Raw genomic sequence first — 27898 nt, 5'->3', positions numbered from 1 at the left:
ACCTTTCTAAACTCAGTGATGGTAAACAATATGGTTGCCAAGAGTAACCAGCGAGCGTGAACAAATTAAGCATTGCTTGCAATAACTAGCTACTTAAATACATCACGAAATGGGCAATTTGTTCGAATATTTATGCTCATTCATACATATATATCTCAAACCCGTGTTGGATCGGGCAAGGTACTTGGTTGAAACAAAATTAAATAATTAGGGTAACAGTAGCAGCAACACAAGGTTGAGAACAACTGGCATAGACAATGACGACGAGGACAATGATTAATTTTAGAATATTGTTTAATGATTAAGATGTAACCCAGACAACACCTTCCCTCAGCACCCACAAATGGACGGCATTGGTGGAATGCCCCCCCCTCCCCGCCCACCCCACGACCCCACCAACATTCCGTCACCACTCCACCACTCCGGACCGCTGCACGCAGTGAAGGGACTCCGTGACTTCGCCGGTGGAATCAACGGCAGCACGCGGCTGTGACGACCACGAGCAGCGCGCCCAGGGAGAGCCCAGACATGGCGAGGGCCGAACGCCCGGCAGAGTTGCCTGGCTTGGCCGTGGTCTTAGGTGATGGCTTGACTGTGGTCTTAACTGGTGACTTCGTTGTGGTCTTAGCTGGTGCCTTGGTTGTGGCTACATAACCTGCAGCACACACAAGGGAATAGGAGATTTTTGTAAGTTTAATTCTCCCCTTTTTCACACATAACAGAAGAAGGTATGTTAGCACGTGATGCCTAATGCACCACTTTCCAAGGCCTGGTATCGTGGCTATGTACGCCTGTGAACCAGCGCTGTGTTGGATTATGTGTGTCTGTGTTGAACTTCTTTCACACCATACGTATCCAACCATGATAATTGGAGATGCGGGATCACACACAGTCATTGTAAAACTCCCTTCGCGTGGGCGTTGACAAGGTGCCTCGTATCCCTGGCTCTCCAGGAGAAGGTGGCACAGCAAGGTGCGGACTGCAGTATTACCCATCTGGCCCATCTGTATGGTTGTCCCCTGCGTACACATGTAGGGTTTATCCCCGGGTCCTCCGGTTTGCTCACACACACGTGAGCACAAGGTTTTGTCGCTGACGTACGTTCGTAAGGAGATTTGTAAGCTTTGGCATGGAGCAGGTCTCTGGGTGCTTTTCAAAGGTCACGAGCGCTACCCAAAGGCGGTTGCCATGCGATCGTTAATATAATGGTGTTAATTCGGTATTTGCGCCATACTTGCATCAAAAGGCTCGCGTGAAGGGAGGCGCTGCCTCTCACGGTAGTTTATGATTTGGGGGAGCGGTATTTGGCGTTTAGCGTGATGCGCTACGAACCTGGCGACTCGAGTTTTTTTCCTGCTCACGGCCATCAAAACTGGTGACGTTTATCTGAATTGCTCCTGAGCCTCCCGAGGTCGACTCAGCCTCAAATGAGTACCTGGTGTTGTGTGAAAACATTGCAGCTAGGGAAACATAAGCGACCGGGTGTGGTTCTGGCCACCCACTCCCTTGTGTGCCACGGTGCCGGCCATCAGAGGTGTTACTACTCGCTAACAGCACTTGCCCCACCAGTCTGTTAAGGCTATATGGCGGATGTTTTTCATTGAGGAGCGGGATGTGTTGCAGGTAATTTTCTTTCCGCATTGAGATGCTTGACCAATACCAGTCAATTTGGAAGATAACGGAGAACTCAGAGGAAACCCATGCAGGAGAGGAAGATACAGACCGACACACGGAAAGGCACCCGAGTGGGAAATCAGCCCCAGCCACTTCTGGGTGGACCACCACTGCGCTCGTGAACTCACCTGAGGCATTGACCTTCGCCGACTGCACGTTAATTTGCCATTCCTGTTTCGTCTTGACCACGGTCGCTCTGTGGGGTGGACACACAGGTCAGGCGTGTAACAACTTGAGGCCTCGCCTCTACAGAGTCGTCAGTGTGAGCTTACACGTAATGAATCATACGCACAATTGTGCACTGCTGCTATGTGTTGCTGTAATTGCTCACGTGCACAGCAGGCCACTCCCACAAATGAGATGTTGGGGTGGACTCCGTGCTGAGGGACTGAGCTGAGGTGTTGCGTGACATGGAGGGTGATAGGGAGCGTGTCTGGCCATGATTGCTGGCACTCAAACGCCCCTCGGAAGAACCCTTTGATATAACCTCTGGTCTCAGAAATATATTTTGTTTATTGTGTATTTATTTAGCCAACCTGTCATAAAGAAGACACACCTCTACGTCCCATTGTTTCTACTATCAACTCCCCCACCTATAAATTGGCTCGTTTTTTGTCTGAAATCCTACGGCCTTTCACTGGAAAAATCACCTCTGCGGTACTAAACTCTACTGACCTGGTATCGACAATCAAGGGGATTGCCCTGTCCCCAGACGACCTGCTTGTCAGTTTTGATGTGGTTTCCTTATTCACCAAAGTTCCTGTACCTGACACCATCGCAACCATTGAAGACTTGGTTCACCAAGGACTGAATGCTGGGGTACCCCCCCTGGTGAGACACTGCTTAACCAATACATACTTCACCTGGAATGGAACTTTCTACAAGCAAACTGAGGGCACCCCAATGGGCTCCCCCCTATCTCCGGTTGTAGCCAACATCTTCATGGAGAAATTTGAGACTGACGCCATCCAGACTGCCACTCTACGCACGACCTTATGGAAGAGGTACGTAGACGACACTTTTGTCATCTGGCCACATGGCCGGCCTGCTCTAGACCAATTTCTCGACCACATCAATTCCATACACCCAGCCATCAGATTCACCATGGAAGTCGAAAAGATGGCAAGCTACCCTTTTTGGATGTCCTAATTAAAAGGAGACCTGATGGTTCAATGAGCTGCTCTGTCTACAGGAAAGCCACCCATACGAATGCTTACCTAAAACCGGATTCCCACCACCATCCATCCCAGAAGAATTCCCTCATCAAGACTCTATACCATAGAGCCCAATGCATCTCCGACCAGGAACACATTGCCAGTGAACTCAAACACGTACGCCAAGCTCTTAAGGCTAATGGTTACTCCAACTACACAATCCGCAAAGCCATCACTCCAACCATCAAGAAGGATCCTGTTGAGGAGCCTTTCAAGACAATCAACTTACCCTACATTGCTGGGGTCACAAAAAGATCTCCAAAATCCTGATTAAACACAAGATCCAGGTCCGATTCAACACAGTACATAAAATCCGTGATCTGGTCCCGTTTGTAAAAGATGTGGTTCCAGACATACAGTACCCTGGCGTTTAGAAACTAAGTTGCCTCTGTGGTAGCAGTTACATTGGAGAAACCAAACTACATGTCTCGGACCGCATCCGTGAACATAAAGCAGACCTGAAACACGGTAGGACAAACACCTCAGCCGTGGCAGATCACTGCTACAACTCAGTGGGCTCACATGACATTGACTTCTCCAAGACAGAGGTTCTCTGCAAGCCATCTGGCTATCATGAGAGATTCGTTCATGAGGCGATCCACGTATACAAACACAGAGACAATTTCAACCGAGAAGATGGATTCTGGCTTAGCAATCATTGGAAGGACGTAATAAACCATTTCGGATCTTAACTGATTGTGTTCACGTTTACGGTGACTTTCAGACCGCGTTCCACTCACTGGCATTGTATTCTCCGCAGGGAATGGATCCTTTGCTCCACTGCAAGTTTTCCCCCACGACTCGCCCATTGACACGACGGTCAATGGTACAGTGTATAATAACAAATAGTATAACATTTATAGGCTTAATACAATGTACAAAGTAATATATAGTATCGTAATTGTATAGTAAACATATAGCGGTGTGATACACATTAGGGTGGGTAGAATAATACATAGTGTTATATTAAAATGTATAAGGTATAGGGTGGTTTATAGCAATACAGTATATAATTTAATGTTGGGTTTGTCTATGGCAGTATATAGTACGGTGTAGACTCGTGTGATGTAAGAGAATAAAGTTTAGATGGAAGCATCTTACCTATAAACGTCACTTTTTGTCTGTCTGTCCGTCTGTCTGTCTGTCCGTCTGTCTGTCTGTCTGTCTGTCTGTCCGTCTGCGTACGCTCCCTTCCGGGGGATTTAGCTCTCGGACCGTGGGGTTCGCCGAGATTAAATTTTGCAGGTGGGCACGCCCCCGGCCCCGCGGTAAACTTAGGCATTTCCGATTTTTCGTCTCTAAACTTTAAATCGGACCGATTATCGATTTAGTGCGATTTATCTTTATTTATTTATTATTGCCGACCAGCACGTAACGAAGCACGCCGTTGCGCATGAGTGAAGGCGGTTGCCCCTGGCAACGGGCGGTTGGCCCCTGGCAACGGTTAGCAACGCCGCTTCGAGGTGGACGCCATTTTTAATTCCCGTTAAAATATGCGCACGCATTAACACGCGACGCTGAGGTAAATTCATCAAAGTTTCACGTCCTCTTCACTCCCCACCCACCCCAATGTGTGCAATCACTATCATAGAGTCGGTAGATAATAAAATAATAGCGATTAGACAGTATTATTGTAGCGCGGGGGGGGGGGGGGTGACGGCCACAGCACCCAGCCTCGGCCGGGTGGGCAATCTAGGCGAGGCCGGAGGCTCTGCACGGTACTAGGCCTCGACACCCCACGCGTCTCAGGCGACGACTTTGTGGTATAAACTCGATATACCCAGCGTTGCCCAAGAGGCACGTCCCTTGCCCCGCGGTGGGAATAGGCATGTCCGTTTTTCATCCGTCACCTTTAAAGTGGTTTAATTATCGATTAAATGATATTCAACATTATTTATTTTCCCCTGCCGCTCCACGCGCGACATTTGCGCATGCGCGAAACGCTGACCGGGGGTTGCCCCTGGCAACGCACACACGCGCCGTCGGTGGAAGGGGAGGGGGATTTTCATTCCGTGGACAAGCTTACAAGGTGAGTCGCGCTTATTAACAGTGTAGTGGGTTCAAATTAGGTGCACACACACGCAGCTTGGAGGCAACACTATTTATTAAACGGTAATTAATATAACACGGTACATGAGGTGGTGACCACCTTCCTCAACTCACTAACACTCTGGAACGTGACACAGACTGGACCAGGCAGGCAACAGCCTGCCTGGCCCAGGACGACGACTCGGGACTTGACGACCGATGGTGTCTTCACTCTTCGGAGTACAGTACAACAGCCCTGCTCTGCGTTCACACCACGCTTATATCTCCTCTCTGGCGTGGCCGGCTCCGCCCAGGCCACGCCTCCCTTCCCAGGCCACGCCTCACTTCCCAGGCCACGCCTCCCTTCCCCCACCTCTGGGAAGGTCCGGATCCTTCCACCACGTGACCCCCCAGGCACCCCCTTTGGGGCCCCCAGCCCTCGTACGGGCCGACACAGTAGTGACCGTTCTATGTCACTACATCACCCCCCCCTGTATAAACACACAGCCGTCCCGGCTGTAACACAACTGTGAAACATCGAAAAGGTGTGCCTCCGAACCAGCAACATCAATAAATGACCGGCGACCGATAAGAAATACAATCACGTAATATATACAGAATCGACGAGGGTTAAAGGGAACCGCATAGAAAACGGGGAATTAACAACAAATATACATGAAAACCGGCTAACCCACTTACGCTCCAGCACAGCCCCCCCCCCCCCCCCGTTAGAATCACGCATGCAATGACAGTCACCCGTTAGCACCCCCCCGCCTTTCCGACGTGGCGTCACAACCAGTAGCACGCGTCGGCCATATCGGAGGGGGGATTTCCATGTTACCACCCCACCGCCTTTCCGACGCGGCGTCACAACCAGTAGCACACGTCGGCCATATCGGGGGGGGAATTTCCATGTTACCACCCCACCGCCTTTCCGACGCGGCGTCACAACCAGCAGCACGCGTCGGCCATATCGGTGGGATTTTAACCCAGTCTCTCTCCAAGACTCGCATCGCAGCATATAGCTGTACCGACCGAGCTGAGATGACCCAGTCTCTCTCCAAGACTCGCATCGAAGCATATAGCTGTACCGACCGAGCTGAGACGACCCATCGTTCACTCACTGCACAACATGCACCCTAACAACTGAGGGATACAGTTCCAACGTAACAGGACAACTACACCTGAACCTTACGAATCTCCAGCCCACTGTTTCAACGCGCCTCAGAGGGTCTCAACCTCCGAGCCGTCAGGTCAAGCTGTCAGCCATAGCATGACGGGACCACACTCTCCGAGCCATGTGAGCACACAGCCCACTAGGCTAGACATGCCACGGAGTGTTTCAATCTCCGGGCTGTCAGGTCAAGCCGTCAGCCATTGCATGACGGGACCACACTCTCCGAGCCCTGTGAGCGCACAGCCCACTAGGCTAGACATACCACGGAGTGTTTCAATCTCCGGGCTGTCAGGTCAAGCCGTCAGCCATAGCATGACGGGACCACAACGTTCATGTTAGACACACAACACTCACTGGGCCATCCTGGTCAGGATCTGCGCCCCAAGATAAGTGACAGCCAGCACCACAATTCCAAATCCCTGGCAGCATGTCACCATCGCAATTTAACACCATCACAACACATACAATTTGAATTATGATCCCCCACAGAACTGATCCAATGCCGAACAGGTACGCACAATTTGTGACGATCCCGAATATTCAATGATCACAACAATACACCTCACATCCCGTATCCGTACACATCATCTCCGAGACTCGCATTGCAGCATGCAGCTGTACCAACCGAGTGGAGAGAGCAACGCAATTTGACGGCAATTAACGGAAACGCACCCCCGATCCATGTAGAACACAAGGAGCATTCCCGCACAAAAGACATCATCTGTGCAACAACGGACAGGAACCAACCAGTGAGTTTGAAACAAACCGAACCTGTCATTTCAAAATCCCCTTCAACATTAACCATGGGACTCAGGGCATTCGAATTTTGAGAGCAAAAAAAACTATACACAAACCCCAAGAATCGCCGAATTGATTAATACAGTATATGCAGTATACGAAGTTCATACAGTCAATCATTTGGCGCAATGTTCCATCCAGTCCCCACATGGCAACACACACAATCAATACTCCAGACAATCCGTACATAGTAAATAATCACAAGCAAGTACCCAACATTCCATACACTGTTAACAATTCTAAGCAAAGCTCCATACGGTCTGTACCTTGGCAACAATGACGATCAAAGTTTCTTACAGTTACACGTGACAATCACGAGCGAAACTCCATACAGTATACACAATAACAATGGCGATTTCGCAACACAACGATGTAACAACACGAGTCATTAACACGGCAACCTACAGGATATCAAAGGAGCTCGGGACACCCAACAACGAATTAATCATTAACTACACCCTGAAGATAACGATCTCGACGCCGTAATTAACAACAACCATTGTTACAAGCAGACACCCTGCAAGGACGCCGCGTCAATTTATCACGCACACAACCGGACGAACACGCTCCGCAACCCAGCGAGTTAAAAAAAACACACGCGATCACAACCCGGCACACGCAAGATGGGTGAAGATTATTATTATTTTTCTTGGGGCCGGGTGCTTGTCATGTCACGACTCGCCTTGAAAACTGTGCATAGCGGAGGGCGGCAAGGTGGAGCACTGGGACGGCCCGAAGAATCTTTCATGGTGAACACGGCCTGCTCTTGCGAACCCATCCACCTCTCGCGCTCGAGCAGAAGGCTGGAACTCCCCCTCTGCAGGCGTTGATGTCGGCGAGAGCGGCATTTCGGCAGCAGGAGCGGCGTTTTGGCGGGAACAGCGCCCCGACCAGCCGCCGAAATGGCGGGAACGGCGTTTTGGCGGGAACAGCGCTCCGACCAGCCGCCGAAATGGCGGGCCCACCGCGTGGCCCGCATGCCCGGGCCTCCCCCGCCAGCCCCCGCAGCGACGATGGTGTCCTCTCGCCGCGGCTCCGTCGCTCCGTTCCCGATGGCGGCGAAACAGCAGTGTGATGCAAGTCCCGCCGCTCCGCGTGCAGTGCCATCTCTTTCTCTCTCTGTCACCGGGGCTGCCATCCCCGGGGCTGTCCGAAGGACGGTCGTCACACCATCCCCGTCGTACGAAGACGTCCAGATGAGTTTTGTATTTGTTTTTCGTGTGCCCATTTTACTTCCCTAGGATAACACCTAGCAATATTTATTTTTCCACAACTTCTGACGCCAAATGTAGTGGGTTCAAATTAGGTGCACACACACGCAGCTTGGAGGCAACACTATTTATTAAACGGTAATTAATATAACACGGTACATGAGGTGGTGACCACCTTCCTCAACTCACTAACACTCTGGAACGTGACACAGACTGGACCAGGCAGGCAACAGCCTGCCTGGCCCAGGACGACGACTCGGGACTTGACGACCGATGGTGTCTTCACTCTTCGGAGTACAGTACAACAGCCCTGCTCTGCGTTCACACCACGCTTATATCTCCTCTCTGGCGTGGCCGGCTCCGCCCAGGCCACGCCTCCCTTCCCAGGCCACGCCTCACTTCCCAGGCCACGCCTCCCTTCCCCCACCTCTGGGAAGGTCCGGATCCTTCCACCACGTGACCCCCCAGGCACCCCCTTTGGGGCCCCCAGCCCTCGTACGGGCCGACACAGTAGTGACCGTTCTATGTCACTACAACAGCTCCGTTAAAACATAGCTAGATATTACTGTTTACAGTACTACTTTTTCTTACTCTGAATTATTAGGTAAGAAGATGATAGAGGTTGAGCAATGTTTGATGATCGTACACGATGTAACACGATTTTTTCCCCTGGGTAATAAAGGTGACCTTTTACGTGCTTATGCCTCAAAAGTTCAAAAAAGGCTATAATTCCCCACAAACTTTGCTTTTGTGACCAGGACTTTACGTGAAGGAATGACACATGCACACCGCGTTTTATCATTGAAAATAGCTATACAGTATTTCTAAATATCACTGTCCTTGTCACAAAAGCTACGTTTGAGGGGAATTATAGTATTTTGGTACTTTTGAGGCATAAGCATGTATAAATTAACCCTGACTACCCAGGGACTAAAACACTAATCACTTTTCTGTTGCAGTGTTTATTATCGATACAAAATTTGATCTTTTAAGAGTTTTTTTTTATAAATTATAAATAATTCTCTTTCTTTTTCGCTCCAGTTTATTCACACTTCCCTCCTCCTTGCGAGGGTTGGTCAGTGAGTTTTGTTGATTCGGGTTTATTTGTGTGAATTTGGACAGTTACAGGTAACATAAGTTTATTAATATGAGTAACTTTTTATTTCACACTTTCGCTCGCGGAAAATTTAAAAATCAAAATGGCGGATAATGTATTATCGTACTTAATTTATTATTTAAAACAGGTTTGCTTTCATTTTATATTTGCCTCTTTCGGTAATGTCACGTAAATAGAAACAAGTACAATCCTTTCAGTTTGTTTTAAGCATTTTTTTTAGGTGTGTAAGTCCAAGTGTGTGTGTAAAGCTTAATACCCAGGGACTAACAAATGTGTACTTGTTGGTAAATAAATTGTAAATATTTACGATTAAAATTTTATCACTGTTTGTGTCACAAAAACTAAGTTTGAGGAGAATTTTCGCCCATTTATAACTTTTTAAATGTCAGCGCATAGAAAGTAACACTACCCAGGAACTAACAAATGTGTACTTTTTGGTAACATTTTTTAAAATATTTACGAATAAAATTTTGATCACTGTCCGTGTCACAAAAACTAAGTTTGAGGGGAATTTTAGCCCTTTTTAACTTTTGAGATGTCAGCGCATAGAAAGTAACACTTACTACCCAAGGACTAACAAATGTGTACTTTTTGGTAAAAAAAAATTAATATTTACCATTAAAAATTTTATCACTGTCCGTGTCACAAAAACTAAATAAGGTTTGTTTTAAGATTTTTTTTTAGGTGTGTACGTCCAAGCGTGTGTGTTTGTGAGTCCATGTATGTGTGTCAGTCCGTGTGCGTGTGTTGGTAGTGTACCCGTAACGGCACTGCACTACGAACCTGTCGACCCCAGTTCCATTCCCGCTCACGACCAACACCCCGCACCAGCTACCCCATTTGAGGCTGAATCGACCTAGGGGAGGCCCAGGGCCGGTTCAAATATTCGTCACCAGTGTCTGCCGTGAGTGGGAATCGAACCCGGGTAGCCGGGTTCGTTGCGCAGCGCGCTAACCGCCACACTACCCGCTCTATATACACACCACGCATGCAGCAGCGCGGTGTGCGTGCGTGTTAATGACGTCCCGACGCGATGGGCGCGTGCTCTGTGTGCCGCCTTTCTTGCAGAGGAGCTGCCTGGAGGAAGCGCGCCGGGTGCCGGGTGAAAATCGTCCAAGCGGGCGTGGGCGAGGTGAGCGTCGCCACGGTGGCGTCGATGTGTAGTAAACATCGCCACCAGGGACTAAAATTTTTTTTAATACAGTATTTATACTTTTTTTTACTAATTATTTTAGTTCTAAATACGTTACTTTACAGAAAGAATCAAAGAGTATGGATTCCTGCAGTCACGAAAGCTTCACATCAAGATTATACAGTGTTTATTCACACTTATAAATGTGATATTTAACTACTTCTCTTTTAAAATAACTATATTTTGCCTTCACCATGGACTATAAATTAGTTTTTTGAGAATTTTGAGTTTTTTTTTGTAGACATTGTTTGCATTGCATTCACATATAAGAAAGAATGGTTGCTTAATATCTTCATGGTCATTTTTGTTATTTGCCTAATTGATGGTATATTACCATAATTTGATTAGAATATCTTGCAATATTTCAATATTTTATTTATACTGTATTATCGCAGTGGCTGACGAGCATTTAGTATTAATACTCTATATATTTCTATTACATATTTTGGTTAAATGTTTCATTTTTCGGAGATTTTTTTAAATGTTAAATCTTTCCGATGTTATACGTTTAATGTGCATTATGATGCCTAAGTGTTATAATTTTTGACATTCCGCTGGACACTGTATAGGTGAGACAGATTTACAGCTCCTTAAAAACAGGTAAATGATTAAATTTTCTAAATAGTTTATCTGTTCTTTTATATTCACTGCTAGGGATTAAACTATGTTTCATGATAGTAAATATATTCACATTTAAGAGTTTGATATTTTATACACTTTTTCTAATTTGATTAATATCTAATATTAACACTTCCAATCAATCCTGTCCATACAGGAATTGAGCCATTAGGTGATGTTCATTCCGTTTGATTGCTGTCCATCTACACATTTACAGGTAAGAAACGTTTTTATTTATGAGTTTGATTTTTTTATTTCATCCTTTTGCTCGCGGCAAATTTATAAAACAAAATGGTGGTTTAAATATGTTTTACATTCTTTTTTTATTATTAACAATTGCATTTAACTTGTTGGGTTTGCATGGGTCAGGTTTATATTTTTTATATAGTACTGTGAGGGTGATTTATATGTTATAGTGATTCGAAATAGGACGTTTTTTTCATGATATTTGATTACATTTAGTGCTTTATTTCGTTATAATGTTTTTGCGAAATTAACCATTACTAAATGGCCGTCCTGCAGCTTTAATTTCAACATTGAGCTGATGGAGAGAGCACAATTACATTATTATTTGTGGAAGAGTTTGTTTTCATTCAGATATAAAAAAAGTTTATCATTCATTGCTAAATATGTTATTTTTACAATATTGTAGGCTCATATTTTGCGTTCATATATTACTTCATTTGTGCTTTGTTATCAGTGCTTGACTTTTATAGAGTGTTTTGAAAATACTCTACATGTTTCTAGAAGATAGTTTTGCTAAATGTTACATTTTTGAGATGTTTATTATATTTTACATCTTTTAGATGTGATATGTAGACTGTGTATTGCATCTGATCAGCAGGTCTTATCATTATTGAGAATTAGGGTGGACATTACAGGCAACACACAGATTTACAGCATCTTTAAAACATAGATAACTACTACCTTTTAAAATGTATGTTATTGCAATGTTTATATTAACTGACAGGGATTAAGCAATGTTATTTTTCTGATGAATTTTTATGATGGCAAATATATTCAGAGTTAAGAGTTTGATATTGAAACACGATTTTTATCATTTAAGACATTACATATTTTCGTCATGGTTCTAGAATATTTGCAATCTATCCCGTACAGTGGTTGATCAGTGCGGTGATGTGAATTGGCTTTGATTGCTGTGCATCTGCTCATATTTTCAGGTATGATACTTTTTTTCCTTTTCATTATTTATTTCGTTTGAAACTATTTCTTGGCAAAGTTGAAAAACAACCTGCCGGAAAAACCCTCATGATTCTACTTCATTCATTATCAACTTATAGTTTGATAAGTTCATAATATTCTTTTAGATATAGTCCTGAGGTTATTATATTGTTATGTTGGTAAAATGATAGGAGTCACATTTTTATGCTTTATAAAATTTCGTTGGTGTGCATCTCATAATTACAGATACATGAATGCTCCTCTAAAAAAAACTTGGAAATAAAGATCACAGGAGGAGAGAGATAGGCCAGGCCTATTACGCTAACAAGCTTGCTGAGTGGTGATGGGAGTGAGGTTTTTCTTCGCGGCAAAAATGCCAAAAAGAAAAAAATCAAGCCTCTCCAAGAAAAAAAAACACCCGAAGAGAGTGGCGCTGTACCACGCAAAACAAACAACGCAGGAGCAGCAACTTTCTCAAACAAACAACGAAGGTGTCTCAGTAGCACAGGCTGAGGAAACTGAAGAGCAGCGTGCACTAAAACAAACGACTGACTGCACAGCCACTGCAGCAACCCAAGCTGAAGTCAATCCTGAACAGGGTACATCTCGACAAGCCAGAAACCGCACATGGACTGCAGCAGCACGGACTAAAGAAAATCCTGAACAGCGTGCATATCGGCAATCCAGAGACCGCATAGCCACTGCAGCGGCACGGGTTGAAGAAAACCTTGAGCATCGTGCATCTCGACAAGTCAGGGACCGCACAGCCACTGCAGCGGCACGGGTTGAAGAAAACCCTGAGCATCGTGCATCTCGACAAGTCAGGGACCGCACAGTCACTGCAGCGGCACGGGTTGAAGAAAACCCTGAGCATCGTGCAGCTCGACAAGTCAGGGACCGCACAGTCACTGCAGCGGCACGGGTTGAAGAAAACCCTGAGCATCGTGCAGCTCGACAAGTCAGGGACCGCACAGTCACTGCAGCGGCACGGGTTGAAGAAAACCCTGAGCATCGTGCAGCTCGACAAGTCAGGGACCGCACAGTCACTGCAGCGGCACGGGTTGAAGAAAACCCTGAGCATCGTGCAGCTCGACAAGTCAGGGACCACACAGTCACTGCAGCGGCACGGGTTGAAGAAAACCCTGAGCATCGTGCAGCTCGACAAGTCAGGGACCGCACAGTCACTGCAGCGGCACGGGTTGAAGAAAACCCTGAGCATCGTGCATCTCGACAAGCCAGGGAGCGCACAGTCACTGCAGCGGCACGGGTTGAGGAACCACAACATCATAAAATGGTGCGCCAGAGGCAAGTCCGTGATGCGGCTGCATTGAGAACAAGAAGAAATAACCCGGACTGGAACAGAGCAGCTTTTATTTACCAACCAGAGATCGATTATCAATCCATGGTGATATTAGGCTGTATGTCAATTACTTGCGCAGAATGTGGTGCCAAAAAGTGGAAAGGAGAATCCAAGGGAATGTGCTGCAGTGATGGAAAAGTCAAACTTTGCCTTGTGCAGACGCCCCCCGAGCCACTCAAATCCTCGGTATCTGGTCACACCCCGGAGTCTAAACACTTTCTGACCAACATCAGGAAGTACAATTCCTGCTTTCAAATGACTTCTTTTGGTGCGACTAAGGAGATAGTGGAGCCAGGATTTATGCCCACATTCAAAGTTCAAGGCCAAGTCTATCATCGAATTGGATCCATTCAGCCACTGACTGGCGAAGAGCCAAAGTTTCTTCAGATATACTTCATGGGAGATGAAGGTCAGCAAGGCAACCAGCGATGCAGCAATGTTCCTGGTGCCAGACTAGAAATTGTCCTCTCCCTCCAAGGGATGCTCAACCAACACAATTTATTGGTTACAAGTTTCAAACATGCAGCACAACAAGTCACCTCCAATGATTATCAGGTTGTAATCAGTGCATCCAAGGTCCCAAGCGGGGAGCATGCACAGAGGTTCAATGCCCCAACTTGTGGTGAGGTTGCTGTTCTCATGGTGGGTGAAGAACATGGTAAGAGAGACATTGTGCTTCGATACCAAGACAACACCATCAAACGAATTCCTGAGACAAACAGAGCATATGATGCCCTACAATACCCCATTATACTGTGGCAAGGGCAAGATGGGTACCACATCCAGATTCCTCAAATTATAAAAGCAACTGGACAAAGTCATCCTCGAAAAACTGTCTACTCTAAGGACTTCTATTCCTTCATGATCATGGACAGGGAAGGCGGAAATCACATATTGAGGTGCGCCAACCTCTTTCACCAGTATGTTGTTGACGAGTATGCCAAAATTGAGAGTGAGCGCCTTCTTTACATTCAACTCAATCAAAAACGCCTGCGTGTAGAACAGTATGTTCATCTAAGGGACGCTATCAATGCCGACGGAGATGCAAACGTTCAGAATGTGGGGAGATTAGTTATCTTGCCTTCATCCTTCACAGGTGGCCCAATATACATGCACGAGAGGACTCAAGATGCCATGACCTATATCAGGCAATTTGGCAGGCCCGATCTCTTTATCACCTTCACTTGCAATCCAAAATAGAAGGAGATCCAGGTTGAACTTTATCAAAACCAAAAGCCAACAGAGAGACATGACATCATTGCAAAGGAAGGTGGCGTCTTTGGGAAGACAAGATGTAACTTGCACACAATTGAGTGGCAAAAACGTGGTCTTCCTCATGCTCACATATTGCTATGGATGAGGGAAAAAATTCATGCGAATGACATTGACTCAATCATCTGTGCTGAGCTACCCGACCCGAATCAAGACCCTGCCCAATGCAAGACCGCAAGTGTACCAAGAAGTATCCAAGAAACTTTTTGAAAGAAACTCAGGCAGGGCATGATGGCTATCCTCTATATCGTCGCAGAAATATAGAAGATGGTGGATTTGAAACAAAGCTCAGACCTAGCACTAACTCTGAAATGAAGGTTGACAACCAGTGGATCGTTCCCTACTGCCCTCTTCTTTGCAAGATATTTGAGGCCCACATTAATGTGGAATTCTGCAATTCTGTGAAAGCCATCAAATATGTTTGCAAATACATCAACAAAGGGTCTGACATGGCCGTATTTGCCTTACAAAAAGAGGGGCAAAGTGTGGATGAAGTTCAGCTTTTTGTCAAAGGAAGATACATCAGCACCAATGAGGCCATTTGGAGAATTCTTGGCTTCCCCATCCATGAGCGTTCCCCCACAGTGGTCCATTTGGCAGTTCACCTCGAAAATGGTCAACGCATCTACTTCACCGAAGGAAATGCCCAAGAACAGGCCCTGGCTCCACAAGATACAACCCTGATGGCGTTTTTTGTTTTGTGCCAAAGTGACCCATTTGCTGCCAACCTGCTCTACCATCAAGTTCCCTCCTACTATACGTGGACTGCTCAAAAGAAATGGAAGCGACGTGCTGGTGACGGTGAATCTGATGCCTTGGGAAGAGTTTACACAGTTCATCCCAACAATCAGGAGTGCTACTTTCTGCGAATGCTTCTCCATGTTGTGAAAGGGCCTAAATCTTTCCAAGACCTCAAAACAGTGGAAGGAGTTGTTTGTGAAACATACAGGGAAGCTTGCAATCTTCGTGGAATTCTTGAGGATGGTCAGCATCTTGATAAAGCTATGACAGAAGCTTCTGTTAGTCAGTCCCCTTCTCAACTCAGATTGCTCTTCTGCATAATTCTTCAAGTTTGCAGCCCATCTAACCCCATGGGACTCTGGGAAAAATACAAAGAGGGCATGAGTGAGGACATCCTCCACAGAGCTCAACAAGAAAGTCCCAACCTCGAGGTGACCTTTTCTGATGTCATCTTTAACCAGGCCCTCATCCTCCTTGAAGACAAACTTCGCTCCATTGGTGGTAAAGACCTCAACTCTTTCGGACTACCAACACCCTCCAGGGACAACCTGCATGCCCTTGCCCAAGAGATCGTACGTGAAATATCCTATGATGGTTTAGAGCTTCTTAAATTTATTGAGGAGAATGAACCAAAGCTGATGGATGCACAAAGAGAAGCCTACAGGAAAATCTTGGAAGACATTGAGTCTAAAAATGGAGGCATGTTTTTCCTTGATGCACCTGGCGGTACTGGGAAGACCTTTCTTCTCAACCTGCTCCTGGCTAAGGTTCGCCAGAGGCAGAAAATTGCTCTGGCTGTGGCATCGTCAGGGATTGCATCGACTCTGCTTATTGGAGGAAGAACTGCCCATTCCACATTCAAGCTTCCATTAGATCTATCCCGACAAGAAAACCCCGTTTGTAATATTTCAAAGGGGACTGCCCTTGCACAAGTCCTGGTTAATTGTGAATTAATAGTGTGGGATGAATGCACCATGTCCCACAAGGGAGCATTTGAGGCTGTCAACACAACTTTGCAGGACCTCCGCAACAATTCCAGGATTATGGGTGGTGTAACTTTTCTTATGGCTGGTGACTTCCGACAAACCTTGCCTGTGGTACTTCGAGGGACCAAAGCTGATGAGTTAAATGCCTGCATCAAGTCTTCATTCCTCTGGAGGCACGTAATGAAACTGAGACTAACTACAAACATGCATGTATATCTCCATGGAGACCAAGAGGCAGGAAACTTTGCTGAAGCTCTCCTTGATATTGGAAATGGCATAATTCTTGCTGACGGCACAGATGGACTTATCACCATGTCTAAAGGCATCCTTTCCACTTCGGAAGAGGAACTGGAGGAAAAAGTGTACCCAAACATGCAACAACACTTTCAAGATGTTGTCTGGCTAGAGGAGAGGGCCATTTTGGCTCCAAAAAATGATGCCGTTCACAGAATAAATTCCATGTTGTTGCAGAAATTATCTGGAGAGAGCAAGTCCTACAAATCTATTGACACAGTGTTGGACCATGATCAAATTGTTCACTATCCAGTTGAATTCTTGAATTCTCTGCAGCTCCCGGGTGTACCACCACACAACTTGCTACTAAAAATGGGGGCACCTGTCTTGCTATTGAGAAACTTGGACCCACCTAGACTATGCAATGGCACAAGGTTAATTGTTACAGAATTACATTGTAATGTTATCAAAGCTACAATCATTACAGGCAATTCTAAAGGTGAGGACGTCTTTATCCCTCGCATACCTATAATCCCTAATGACACAGTCTTTGAATTTAAGAGGCTTCAATTCCCCATCCAGCTCAGCTTTGCCATGTCCATTAACAAGGCGCAAGGACAATCTTTAAAAGTGGTGGGACTGAATTTGGGAACTCACTGCTTTTCTCATGGCCAACTTTATGTTGGATGCTCTCGTGTAGGCAGTGAAAACTATTTACATTACTTTGCACCAGCAGGCAGGACCAGAAATATTGTTTACAAAGAAGCTCTTTGATAGGGGGGTGTTGGTCAGCAAAAAGTGGCAGTTTTACCTGTCGGCGATCTTGCAGTCAGCGGTTGTTTGCGGCACCGCCCGTGCGCTGTTGTTCCTTCGCCTAGGATCTTACCTGCCCTACTTCCCTTCTCCCCATTTCCCCCTTTTTCCTATTACAAGTTATATAGTCTGTGTTTTTTGCAGTGCCTTACTATAGTACAAATAAATACGTGTTTTTCTACCATTGACCATCTACTTACGACTCATTGGATTCGATAAAAGACCAAGGCATGTACATGTTATGTAGTAGTACAGAGTTAGCCTGATATCTTTAATCTAAATTGTTGTATGGTTGTTATTGTTAGACTTGCATCCCACTGGGATTTTTGCGCGCAGCGTTGATACACGGAGTTTTTCCAGGAAGATTTTGCAGTTTTTCCCTGGATGTTTTTGTCGCGCGTCGTCACTTTAAGATGTTCTTTTTTAATGTTTTGGTTTCTTGCGGTTGAACCTGAGTCAAGAGCCGTATAAAAAGGCACTAAATAAATGTTAACTACAATTAAATACATGTTTCTGTTTGTCTTCTTGTGTATGGCACTTTTGGAGAGCTAAATGTCAATGTTCAGGTCTGCTGGCAACGAAAGGGCTTCAGGAGAGAGCTTATGCAAGTCCTGTTATTCCTACATTGAAGAGACGGAAACCACACTGGCTTATTATGTGGTCCATCATTTGGGTTCACAGTTCCATTGCTTATTTAGTATTACAGTTTTTATTCTCCTAAACACGTTAAATTCATACACAAATACTTTTTACGTACATTAAACTATTTGTGTATGTAATATATGTACTACCACACTCGGTATGTACTGCTGTCATCACAGCAGGTACCACCACACTCGGTATGTACTGCTGTCATCATAGGTACCAACACAGTATGCATTGCTGTAGTGATAGCAGGTACCACCACAGTCGGTATGCACTGCTGTAATCATAGCAGGTACCATCAGTCAGTATGCACTGCTGTAATCATAGCAGGTCCCACCACAGCAGTATGCACTGCTGTAATCATACCAGGTACCACCACAATATGCACTGCTGTAGTCATAGCAGGTACCATCACCAGTGAGTGGTTAGTGGTGAGTGTTGATGTTGAGGGTGAGTGGTGAATAGTAAGGGTGAGTGGTGAGGGTGAGTGGTGAAGGTGTGTGGTGAGGTTGAGTGGTGAGGTTGAGTGGTGAGCGTGAGTGGTGAGGGTGTGTGGTGAGTGGGGAGGGTGAGTGCTGAGGGTGAGTGGTTAGGATTTGTGGTGATGGTGAGTGGTGAGGGTGAGTGGTGACGGTGAGTGTTGATGTTGAGGGTGAGTGGTGAATAGTAAGGGTGAGTGGTGAGGGTGAGTGGTGAAGGTGTGTGGTGAGGTTGAGTGGTGAGTAGTAACGGTGAGTGGTGAGGGTGAGTGGTAAGGGTGAGTGGTAAGGGTGAGTGGTGAGGGTGTGGTGAGAGTGAATGGTGAGGGTGAGTGCTGAGGGTGAGTGGTTAGGATTTGTGGTGAGGGTGAGTGGTGACGGTGAGTGTTGATGTTGAGGGTGAGTGGTGAATAGTAAGGGTGAGTGGTGAGCATGAGTGGTGAGGGTAAGTAGTGAGGGTGAGTGGTTAGGGGTGAGTAGTGAGGGTGAGTGGTGAGGGTGAGTAGTGAGGGTAAGGGTGAGTGGTCAGTGGTGAGGTTGAGTGGTGAGGTTGAGTGGTGAGTAGGCAGGGTGAGTGGTGAGGGTGAGGGGTCAAGGTGAGTGGTGAGCGTGAGTGGTGATGGTGAGTGGTGAGGAAGAGTGGTGAGGTTGAGTGGTGAGTAGTAAGGGTGAGTGGTGAGGGTTAGTGGTGAGGGTGAGTGGTGAGGGTAAGTGGTGATGGTGAGTAGTGAGGGTGAGTGGTTAGGGGTGAGTGGTGGGGATGAGTGGTGAGGGTGAGTGGTGAGGGTCAGTGGTGAAGGTGAGTGATGAGGGTTAGTGGTGAGGGGTGATTGGTGGTGGTGAGTGGTGAGTGGTGAGCGTGAGTGGTGAATGGTGAGGGTGAGTGGTGATGGTGAGTAGTGAGAGTGAGTGGTGATGGTGAGTGGTGAGGGTGAGTGGTGATGGTGAGGGGTGAGTGGTGAGGGTGAGTGGTGAGGTTGAATGGTGAGTAGTAAGGGTGAGTGGTGAGGGTGAGGGTTAGTGGTGAGGGTGAGTGGTGAGGGTTAGTGGGGAGGGTGAGTGGTTAGGGTTTGTGGTGAGGGTAAGTGGTGATGGTGAGTAGTGAGGGTGAATGGTTAGGGGTGAGTGGTGGGGATGAGTGGTGAGGGTGAGTGGTGAGGGTCAGTGGTGAAGGTGAGTGAAGGTGAGTAGTGAGGATGAGTGGTGAGGGTGATTAGGGAGCAGTGAGGAGTGGTGAGGGTGATTAGTGAGGGTGAGTGGTGGTGGTGAGGGTGAGTGGTAAGCGTGAGTGGTGAGGGAGAGGGTGAGTGGTGAGGGTGAGTGGTGAGCGTGAGTGGTGAGTATTTGTATATATATGTAAGCTTATTAAGAAATATATTTTTCACCCGGGCAACGCCGGATACTTCTGCTAGTATTATATAATTTTTACGATGTAGAATTGTAATGTATTATTTACTGTTAGTAACTCAGCTTATTGTAGAGTATAGTAAGTATACTGATGATGCTATGTAGTTTATACTTTAGTTGTTTATGTAGTTTATACTTTAGTTTTTTTTACTTGGTTGTTTAGTAACTGCAGCTACATACTATTAACATTCCTTTCCTTTGTTAATGCTACCCCCCTTCCCCCTCCTTTTGATGCTGCTAATCCTGCATAATGCACGGGCATAATATTAATTTGAAACCCCCCCACCCACCTCCTACGCATTTTCCATATGCTAAATTCCTCTTGATATGCAAATGATTTTGTCAAGGCGCTCTTCTTCCCACCTCCCCCCCTCTAACCCAACTTAAATATACGCTCCAAGCTTGGTGGTGTTTCATTCTTCACCTGAGAACGGCTGCTTACGTTGTAGCCGAAACGTCGTGAGAATTATTTTATTATGTTTTATTTTTATTATTTTATTACTTCCCTTCTACGTGACTTTACCGAAAGAACCAAGAAGAAGACTGTCCCCCTAGTTATGATTCACGAGAGGAGAAAGACAAGGAGGGGGGGCTACTCCCCAATGGAGTTGCCGATGTGGAAACGTAAACAAAAGTCGTCACGTGGGGAGAGGACATCCATCAGAAGACAATGCAACTGCTTAGTGGCCAATTAACGCCGAAATTTAAAAAACAAATAACCGGAGATTACTCAGTAGAGATGACGTACAGTAGGATCGCACCCCCCAGATGCGACACCTTGACAGGACCCTCCAGAGAAAAGGGTCTTGAGATTCAGCGAGACTCTCCCAGGTAGACAAGCGGAGTAATATTAAAGTAAAGAGTTGCAGTCCAAGGTAAGCCTTTGAACGTGAACTCTGTCACCTCAACACAGCGCATATCGCTTCAGGGAATCGCTCCGTTACAATGCACCACACCGAACCCCTTCTACCCGCTCCTTTTATCTTCTTCTCTGTCCTTTCTGGAACCTTAAAGGCCTCTCCACCAATCTCCCTTTGTCTTCCCTACCGGTCTCCGCGTTGAAACAGACACGTTCCGCGTTATAATGGGGCACGTTCCTCGTTATAACATCACATAACGGCAAGATAAACGTTCCCAAACGAAAGAACCGTATTATAGAAAAAACGCGTTGTAGTGTGAACACCGTCACGCATTAAGCGAGGACTCACCGTATCCCTTTATAGGGTTCTCTAGGCATTCCTTACACCAATAATATTTTTTTTATTTTACCAGGTAAGACCCATTAAGCTATATAGATATTTTGCAGAAACGATCTGGCCAAAAATTATAGCTCATCGGAGTGGCTGATGTGAAAATTTATAGCAGCCAAATACTCTAAACATGTGGCCATTCTAAATGTGGAGGGAAAAAACGGAGGACCCAGAGAAAAAATCCACATGACTACATGGAGAGAGACACGTACACTCCAAATATAGAGGCGTCAGGGTCGGGTTCGAACCCACAGCTTCATGTGTACCAGGCGAAGGTAGTTAACATCTCGTAGCCACTGTGGCGTGTAATTAGTACTAATATCCATAATAATCAAGTGGAATGTGCGTGTAAGAGTGCCCTGTGACGGTGAACTCACACAAACACTACGGAGCTGGGAGGGCTTGTAGTCGGGGGGATCCAATAAAAGCTCAGGTTCGTCTTGGAGGTGCTGGTGGAGTGCGTCACCGCGGCGTTTGCCACGGAATTGCACTGCAAGACACAGAAACAAAACGACATCGGACATTGTTATTGAAGCTGGAGTTAACCCAATGAGCCTATGGAGCCCTTTGTTAGCCGTTGTACAGCCCAGGCCGGGTTGGCAATGAATGAAACATGCACAGGATGACCACATGCCCCAGCCGTGTTGATCCCCCGTACCTCGCCTCGCCTTGAATTAAAGGGGCTTTACGTGCTTAGAATGGGCCAATGTCCAGCCTGAAACATCCCTTAACCTGGGCATTAACCACCCACCACATTCCATCCAAATCGTGCCGAATTTCCATGTTTTGTTTACTTGACATACCTCACTAATTGGCTGTCGGGTCGTGGCAGATTAAACGACATCCGCCAAGAGTGATGATCAAGAACCAAAAGGAGTAATGGCAGGACCTAAAGAGTGACCAACGTAGAAGTACAAAACAAGGTTGCACGTAGAAGGAGACGACCTGAGGATGATACAGGCGGTGATGAGAAGGAAACTGGCACACAACATGTAGGATGAAAATTAAAAGTGTTGTTCAGAAATATGGAAGGAACCGGAACTAGAGAAATGCCTCAGAGAATGGCTTGACGACGACATAAGAGATTGGTGCTAACAAGATGTACTTGAGCATGTTGCACAAGGCAAAGGAAAGTGGAAACAAATGACGAGATGTGCAGTGGACACCTACGGACTATCTGCCCATGGATCGTGATTATGAGGATGATGTCAACCGAGGGCTGAGTCACCTGTACGAATTTGTTGCCTGTAGGTGGGGTGTCCCATGTGCCCACGATGGTCGTGTTGTCGGGTATTCGCGCTTGCAGGAAGTAGCCCTTGAAGGTGCCCACGATGGTGACTGTGGACAGACACAAGGAGGCGACAATTTCTGAGACGCTCACAGCCCCCCCCCCACCTTAGCTCGGCTGTCGCGCTTCTCACCACTTTCGTGACGCGAGCAGTGGCCGGGAAGGCTCCACAGTAAAAGTGGACAAACGGGTTCGTTTTAAATTACCCGTGAATTTCAGCCCAGCGCTCTCTTGAATTGAAGACGGACAGAGCTCTAGAGGACAAGTCGGCTTCGCCACTGGAGACTTCACGCGGACATTTTTCAGTCAGCGCAATGTTCATAATGAATTGCAAAAGTCCGTCCGTCACAAATTTGTATCTCCCAAATGGGTCGTCGGGGGGATAACACGCAGAGCACTGCAGTTTTTAAATTCAACAGTCTTGGCACCAGATGTCCGTACAGTGCATATCAACCATCCCCCAGGTTCAAATGAAATGCGCAAAACATAAACAGTCCTCAACTTAAGAACACCCGCATTTACGTACACCCGACTTACGAACTAGCTTCCATGAAATATATTTATTTTGACGACTTAAAACGCGACCTCGCACTTGCAAACTGAACTGCGGGAACAATTTTGTTCAGCGGAGCGATCCTGCGCGATATGTCATCAGTCAAACTTGCGCTGGGAGTGTTTGTGCGTGTGAGAGAAGGCGGTGTGTGTGTGAAAGTGTGTGTGTGAGAGAGAGCGGTGTGTGTATGGGGAGCGGTGGTGCACTGGTTAGCGTGCTGCGCTATGAATCCGGCGAACCGAGTTCGATTTCCACTCACGACCAACACCAGTGGCGATTATCCGAACCGCTCCTTGGCCTCCCCGAGGTCGACTCAGCCTCAAATGAGTGCCTGGTGCAGTGTGTAAATATTTACACCACGGAGACGAAGGCAGCCGGGCGTGGTGCTTTCCACTCACCCCTCGTGTGCCGTGCCGGCCTTCATAGGCGCTGCTCTCCAAAAGTGTGTTAAAGCTAAGTGGGGGATAGTTGGAGTGTGCGTACGTATCCTGTGTGTGTTTATGTGTGTGGGTGCATGCCCTGTGTGTGTGTCTGTGTGCGCGTGCCCTGTGTGTGTGCGCGTGCCCTGTGTGAGTGCAATTTTGGTGACTAATTGCGTCCCTTCATACAAGCAAACCAGCATCCTGACTCAAGGTAAGTTAAAATAAACGGATTTTTTATGTTATGTTACTTTAATTTGTGTTTTATTTACTGTGCAGTATTTTTGTTCACAGTGTTACGTGCAAATGTACAATATTTCTCATTAGTTTAACTGCTTCCCTTTTTTTGTTGAACCGTAACAAATTGCATAGCAATGATCGTGTGGCAATTAAAATATGGAGCGCTATTACGTTTTGACTTACGAACAAATATCTTCGTTAATCGAGGGTGCCTTGTCGTAATTAAGTAGAGTACAACACAGTAGCATCTGCTCGTTTTCCAAGCGACTATATAGCTGAGTGAGCGATCCGTGATGGTTGAACGCCGTGCAGATGAGCAGCGGTCAGTCCTGTCGACTGAGTCCGCGATACGGGATGGAGGAATCCGCACCTGCGACTAGCACGGTTGGCTACGTTCGGTGTGAAAGAAGCTCAACGTACGTACAGTCGACGAGCGGAGGGAGTTGTGTCGGGGTGGTGGTGGGTGGTGGGGTCATTCACTCACCGTTAACCTTGGTGCCAGTGGTGAAGGTGCTGCTGTTGGTGACGATGGAGTAGGGTGTGCCGGTCAGTGTGTTGGTGCCGTGATCTGGAAGCATGGTGGTGCAGACATCCGCTGGTGCTCCATCATCGTAGCCCTGAGCTCTGTGCAGACCCACCAACCCCACCATCCACACAGCCAGCAGCGCCTCCATAATTCCCAGAGAGAGACGAGGCCACAGGGTTTAAGTCGACTACAAATATTAGTGTTCAATATTAATTTATTTCGGATAGTAAAACATAAAAACTTTGAGCAAAAATAAATGATGGGGCCAATTGTTTTTTATATAAGCCGGCGTAGGTTAACAGCACACAACCACAAAATAATGAAAATGTCTTTTGTTCAAATGTTAAAATTGTTGGTGTTTGCGAATGTTCTGCGTGCAAACGGTGAGTGGAGCAGCATAGGTGCTGTGAGCCGGACCTGCGTGGGCGCCAGGGCTTCTTATACAATCGAGGGATGAGGGGGTATAGGGGCCACAGTGTGGATTGGACAAAAACGGTGGCACTCATTGGTCAACGGTGCCACAGCGATTTAGATGAAAAATTGCGCAATTGAAATTTTGCAATATTTTGAATTCTTCTGAAGCGCACGGCGTGACGATTGGCCACTTTTTGTCATGTCCAGTCGCTTTTTAATTAGAGCTATGTATATGGCTCTGTGGGCTTTTACCTGCTAAAAATGAAAATAGCGGCTTTGCTACTACTAAATGCATTTTTTTAATTTAAAGCTTTCGTGACTGCAGGGATTCATATTCTTGGTTCTTTCAGTAAAGTCACGTAGAAGGGAAATAATAAAATAATATTAATATAAACCAATAAAAATTCTCACGACGTTTCGACTGCAACACAAGCAATCATCATCAGTTGTGAAATCCACAGCAAGACAATTTGAAAAAAGTGGCGGTTTTTCCTAACGTCATTATTTCCCTTCTACGTGACTTTACTAAATGCATGTTTCTAAATGTTAAGAGAGAAAAAATTGGGGGTGCGGGAGAAAAATGCACGTGACTAAATGTACGACAGGCATCGTCAGGGCCGGGATGGAACCCACGACTTCCTGTATACCAGGCGAGGTAGTCAACATCTCCTCAGCGTCGCGGTCCTCTGACCGACACCGCGCTGCTGCGCGAGGTTCGTCCTCTCGCTCGGGGAGGGGTCATTCGGGGCTGCGACGTTTGCTTCGAGTCCCCTCGGGCAGCGCAACGACGAGACCACTACACCTTGTGCTTCAGCAGAATTAAGAAATATTGCGCAATGTTCCACGTTGCACAATTTTTCCGAGCCGACGTGGCCCCTCGTGACCAATGTGGTCCCCCTTGTGTTTGTCTGCTCCCCGCGGTGTCCCCCCCTCCTCCTCCCCCGCTCATCTCTCGAGTATAAGGGTCGGAACTGATGGTGCAAGCTGAACTTGTCTACTTTATTTATTGAAGTTGCGCCACTGTGACGAGATGCTATCCTCCTCGCATGGTATGTAGGAGGTCGGGGGTTCGATCCCGACCCTGACGCCTGTGACTATGTGGAGTTTGCACGTCCTCCCCGTGGTCGCGTTGTTTCTCCGCGTCCTCCGGTTTATCCCTCCACATTTAGAAAATGCGTTTCGAGTGTTTAGATTATTTTGCTGCAACAAATGTCCAAATGATCAGCCACTTCGTTGAGCCTTCATTTCTGCCCAGCTTGCTTTTGAAAAATAATAAAATACCTCAGTGGGCTTTGTCTGGTAGGGTGGGTATGACTTTGGTTTATTTGTAGGTGTTAGAGTGATTAATTTACCTTTCTTGTACTTTGCAGTCCTATCGTGTTTTTGTATTGTAACGTTTTGACCCGCCCCTACTGGACATCTGTGAAAAGAGCTTCATAGCTAATCGGATTCCTCCTGCAGTCTAAATAGAGATTCTGATAAAAAGCACTGCCACCCGCGCAGGTCCGGCTCACGGCAGCTCTGCTCCGCCACTTGCCGCTTGATGCGCAGAACATTTAGAAACAACAACGATTCTATTTTTTTTTGCAGCAAACTCGTTTTTTTTGCATTTTTTTGTGTTAACCAAATTTGTCCAATAGTTTTTTTTCTGTACTCTTTCGTTCTTTCGGTAAATCACGTAGGTAGAAATAAAATCAAAAAAATCACGACGTTTCGATCGCAACACAAGCAATCGTCATCAGGTGGGACAACTACGGCAAGAAAAAACTGCTGAAGTAGGCGAGAGAGCTGCTGTGGCACGAGGTTATGTTGACTATTTGAGTAGAATACATGGGCAGGGCTAGAGATGGGGGGGGGGGGGCAGAGTAAGATCTGCGGCGGCGACGGGAGAGCTGGCCAGAGGGATATAGTCTGTCAACGTAAAGACATTTCACTTGGAAATGTAACTCAGAAAGTTGGAAATAATCACGACCAGTTCAGGTTTTACCTGGTTGATAACATCCTTCCAGTGGTTGCTCAATTCGTATCCATCTTCCCAGTTGAAATTATCTCTGTGTTTATAGATCTGGATGGCTTCATGTACAAATCTTTGAAGGTAGCCCAACGGCTTGCAGAGCACCTTGGTCTCGGAAAAAAACAATATCATGCGAGCCCACAGCGTTATGACAATGGTCAGCTACGGCAGAGGTATTGGTTCTGCCGTGTTTCAGATCTGCCTTGTGTTCGCGTACCCGGTCCGAGATATGTCGTTTCATTTCCCCAATGTAGCTGCTACCGCAGGTACAACTCAGTTTGTAGACTCCAGAGTATTGCATGTCAGGAATGACCTGCTGCTTATGCGTTTTACCCTCCTAAATAAATTCTACGGACCACCGACATTTGCCGTCGACTTCAACCCCTTGGCCCCATCTCCCTGGGAACGATGGAGGAGCTGCTATTCGCTGTGTGTACGGTGTTAAAGGCTCCCATAGCGTTCAATGTTAAAGGCTCCCATAGCGTTCAGTGTTAAAGGCTCCCATAGCGATCAATGTTAAAGGCTCCCATAGCGATCAATGTTAAAGGCTCCCATAGCGAACAATGTTAAGGGCTCCCATAGCGATCAATGTTAAAGGCTCCCATAGCGATCAATGTTAAAGGCTCCCATAGCGAACAATGTTAAGGGCTCCCATAGCGATCAATGTTAAAGGCTCCCATAGCGATCAATGTTAAAGGCTCCCATAGCGAACAATGTTAAAAGGCTCCCATAGCGATCAATGTTAAAGGCTCCCATAGCGATTAATGTTAATGGCTCCCATAGCGTTCAATGTTAAAGGCTCCCATAGCGATCAATGTTAAAGGCTCCCATAGCGATCAATGTTAAAGGCTCCCATAGCGATCAGTGTTAAAGGCTCCCATAGCGTTCAGTGTTAAAGGCTCCCATAGCGATCAATGTTAAAGGCTCCCATAGCGATCAATGTTAAAGGCTCCCATAGCGATCAATGTTAAAGGCTCCCATAGCGATCAATTTTAAAGGCTCCCATAGCGTTCAATTTTAAAGACTCCCATAGCGTTCAATGTTAA

General features: G+C 46.4%; 1 protein-coding gene across 2 annotated transcripts; it reads right to left on the bottom strand.

Annotated features, from left to right (window-relative positions):
- Nucleotides 1-388: 388 nt before the first annotated feature.
- Nucleotides 389-24853, bottom strand: LOC133362914 (putative ferric-chelate reductase 1). 2 transcript variants are annotated; one of them, XM_061581893.1, is made up of 6 exons: nucleotides 24383-24853; nucleotides 22627-22736; nucleotides 21776-21888; nucleotides 1803-1870; nucleotides 642-655; nucleotides 389-575 (listed from the first exon to the last, which is right to left on the bottom strand). In XM_061581893.1, exons 1-6 carry the CDS (start codon nucleotides 24570-24572, stop codon nucleotides 471-473), a joined length of 600 nt encoding a protein of 199 aa, XP_061437877.1. In that variant the 5' UTR covers nucleotides 24573-24853; the 3' UTR covers nucleotides 389-470. The 2 variants fall into 2 exon arrangements, with proteins under 2 accessions (XP_061437877.1, XP_061437876.1); XM_061581892.1 differs by having other exon boundaries at nucleotides 389-655; nucleotides 24383-24852.
- Nucleotides 24854-27898: the final 3045 nt, after the last annotated feature.

This window comes from Lethenteron reissneri, unplaced genomic scaffold (genome assembly GCF_015708825.2).
Source record: "Lethenteron reissneri isolate LAM-NWPU_2019-01 unplaced genomic scaffold, ASM1570882v1 scaffold_1638, whole genome shotgun sequence".
Lineage (NCBI taxonomy): Eukaryota > Metazoa > Chordata > Hyperoartia > Petromyzontiformes > Petromyzontidae > Lethenteron > Lethenteron reissneri.
The sequence above is the reverse complement of the archived record's forward strand: the minus strand, read 5'-3'. Positions and strand labels throughout refer to the sequence as shown.

Excerpts from the sequence above, each read along its gene's own strand:
- LOC133362914 (XM_061581892.1), bottom strand. The coding sequence starts at position 24,572 with ATGGAGGCGCTGCTGGCTGTGTGGATGGTGGGGTTGGTGGGTCTGCAC. Across the intron at positions 21,889-22,626 it reads CAGGCAACAAATTCGTACAG|TGCAATTCCGTGGCAAACGC; the intron begins GTGACTCAGCCC and ends TGTGTCTTGCAG. Across the intron at positions 656-1,802 it reads GGCGAAGGTCAATGCCTCAG|GTTATGTAGCCACAACCAAG; the intron begins GTGAGTTCACGA and ends TGTGTGCTGCAG.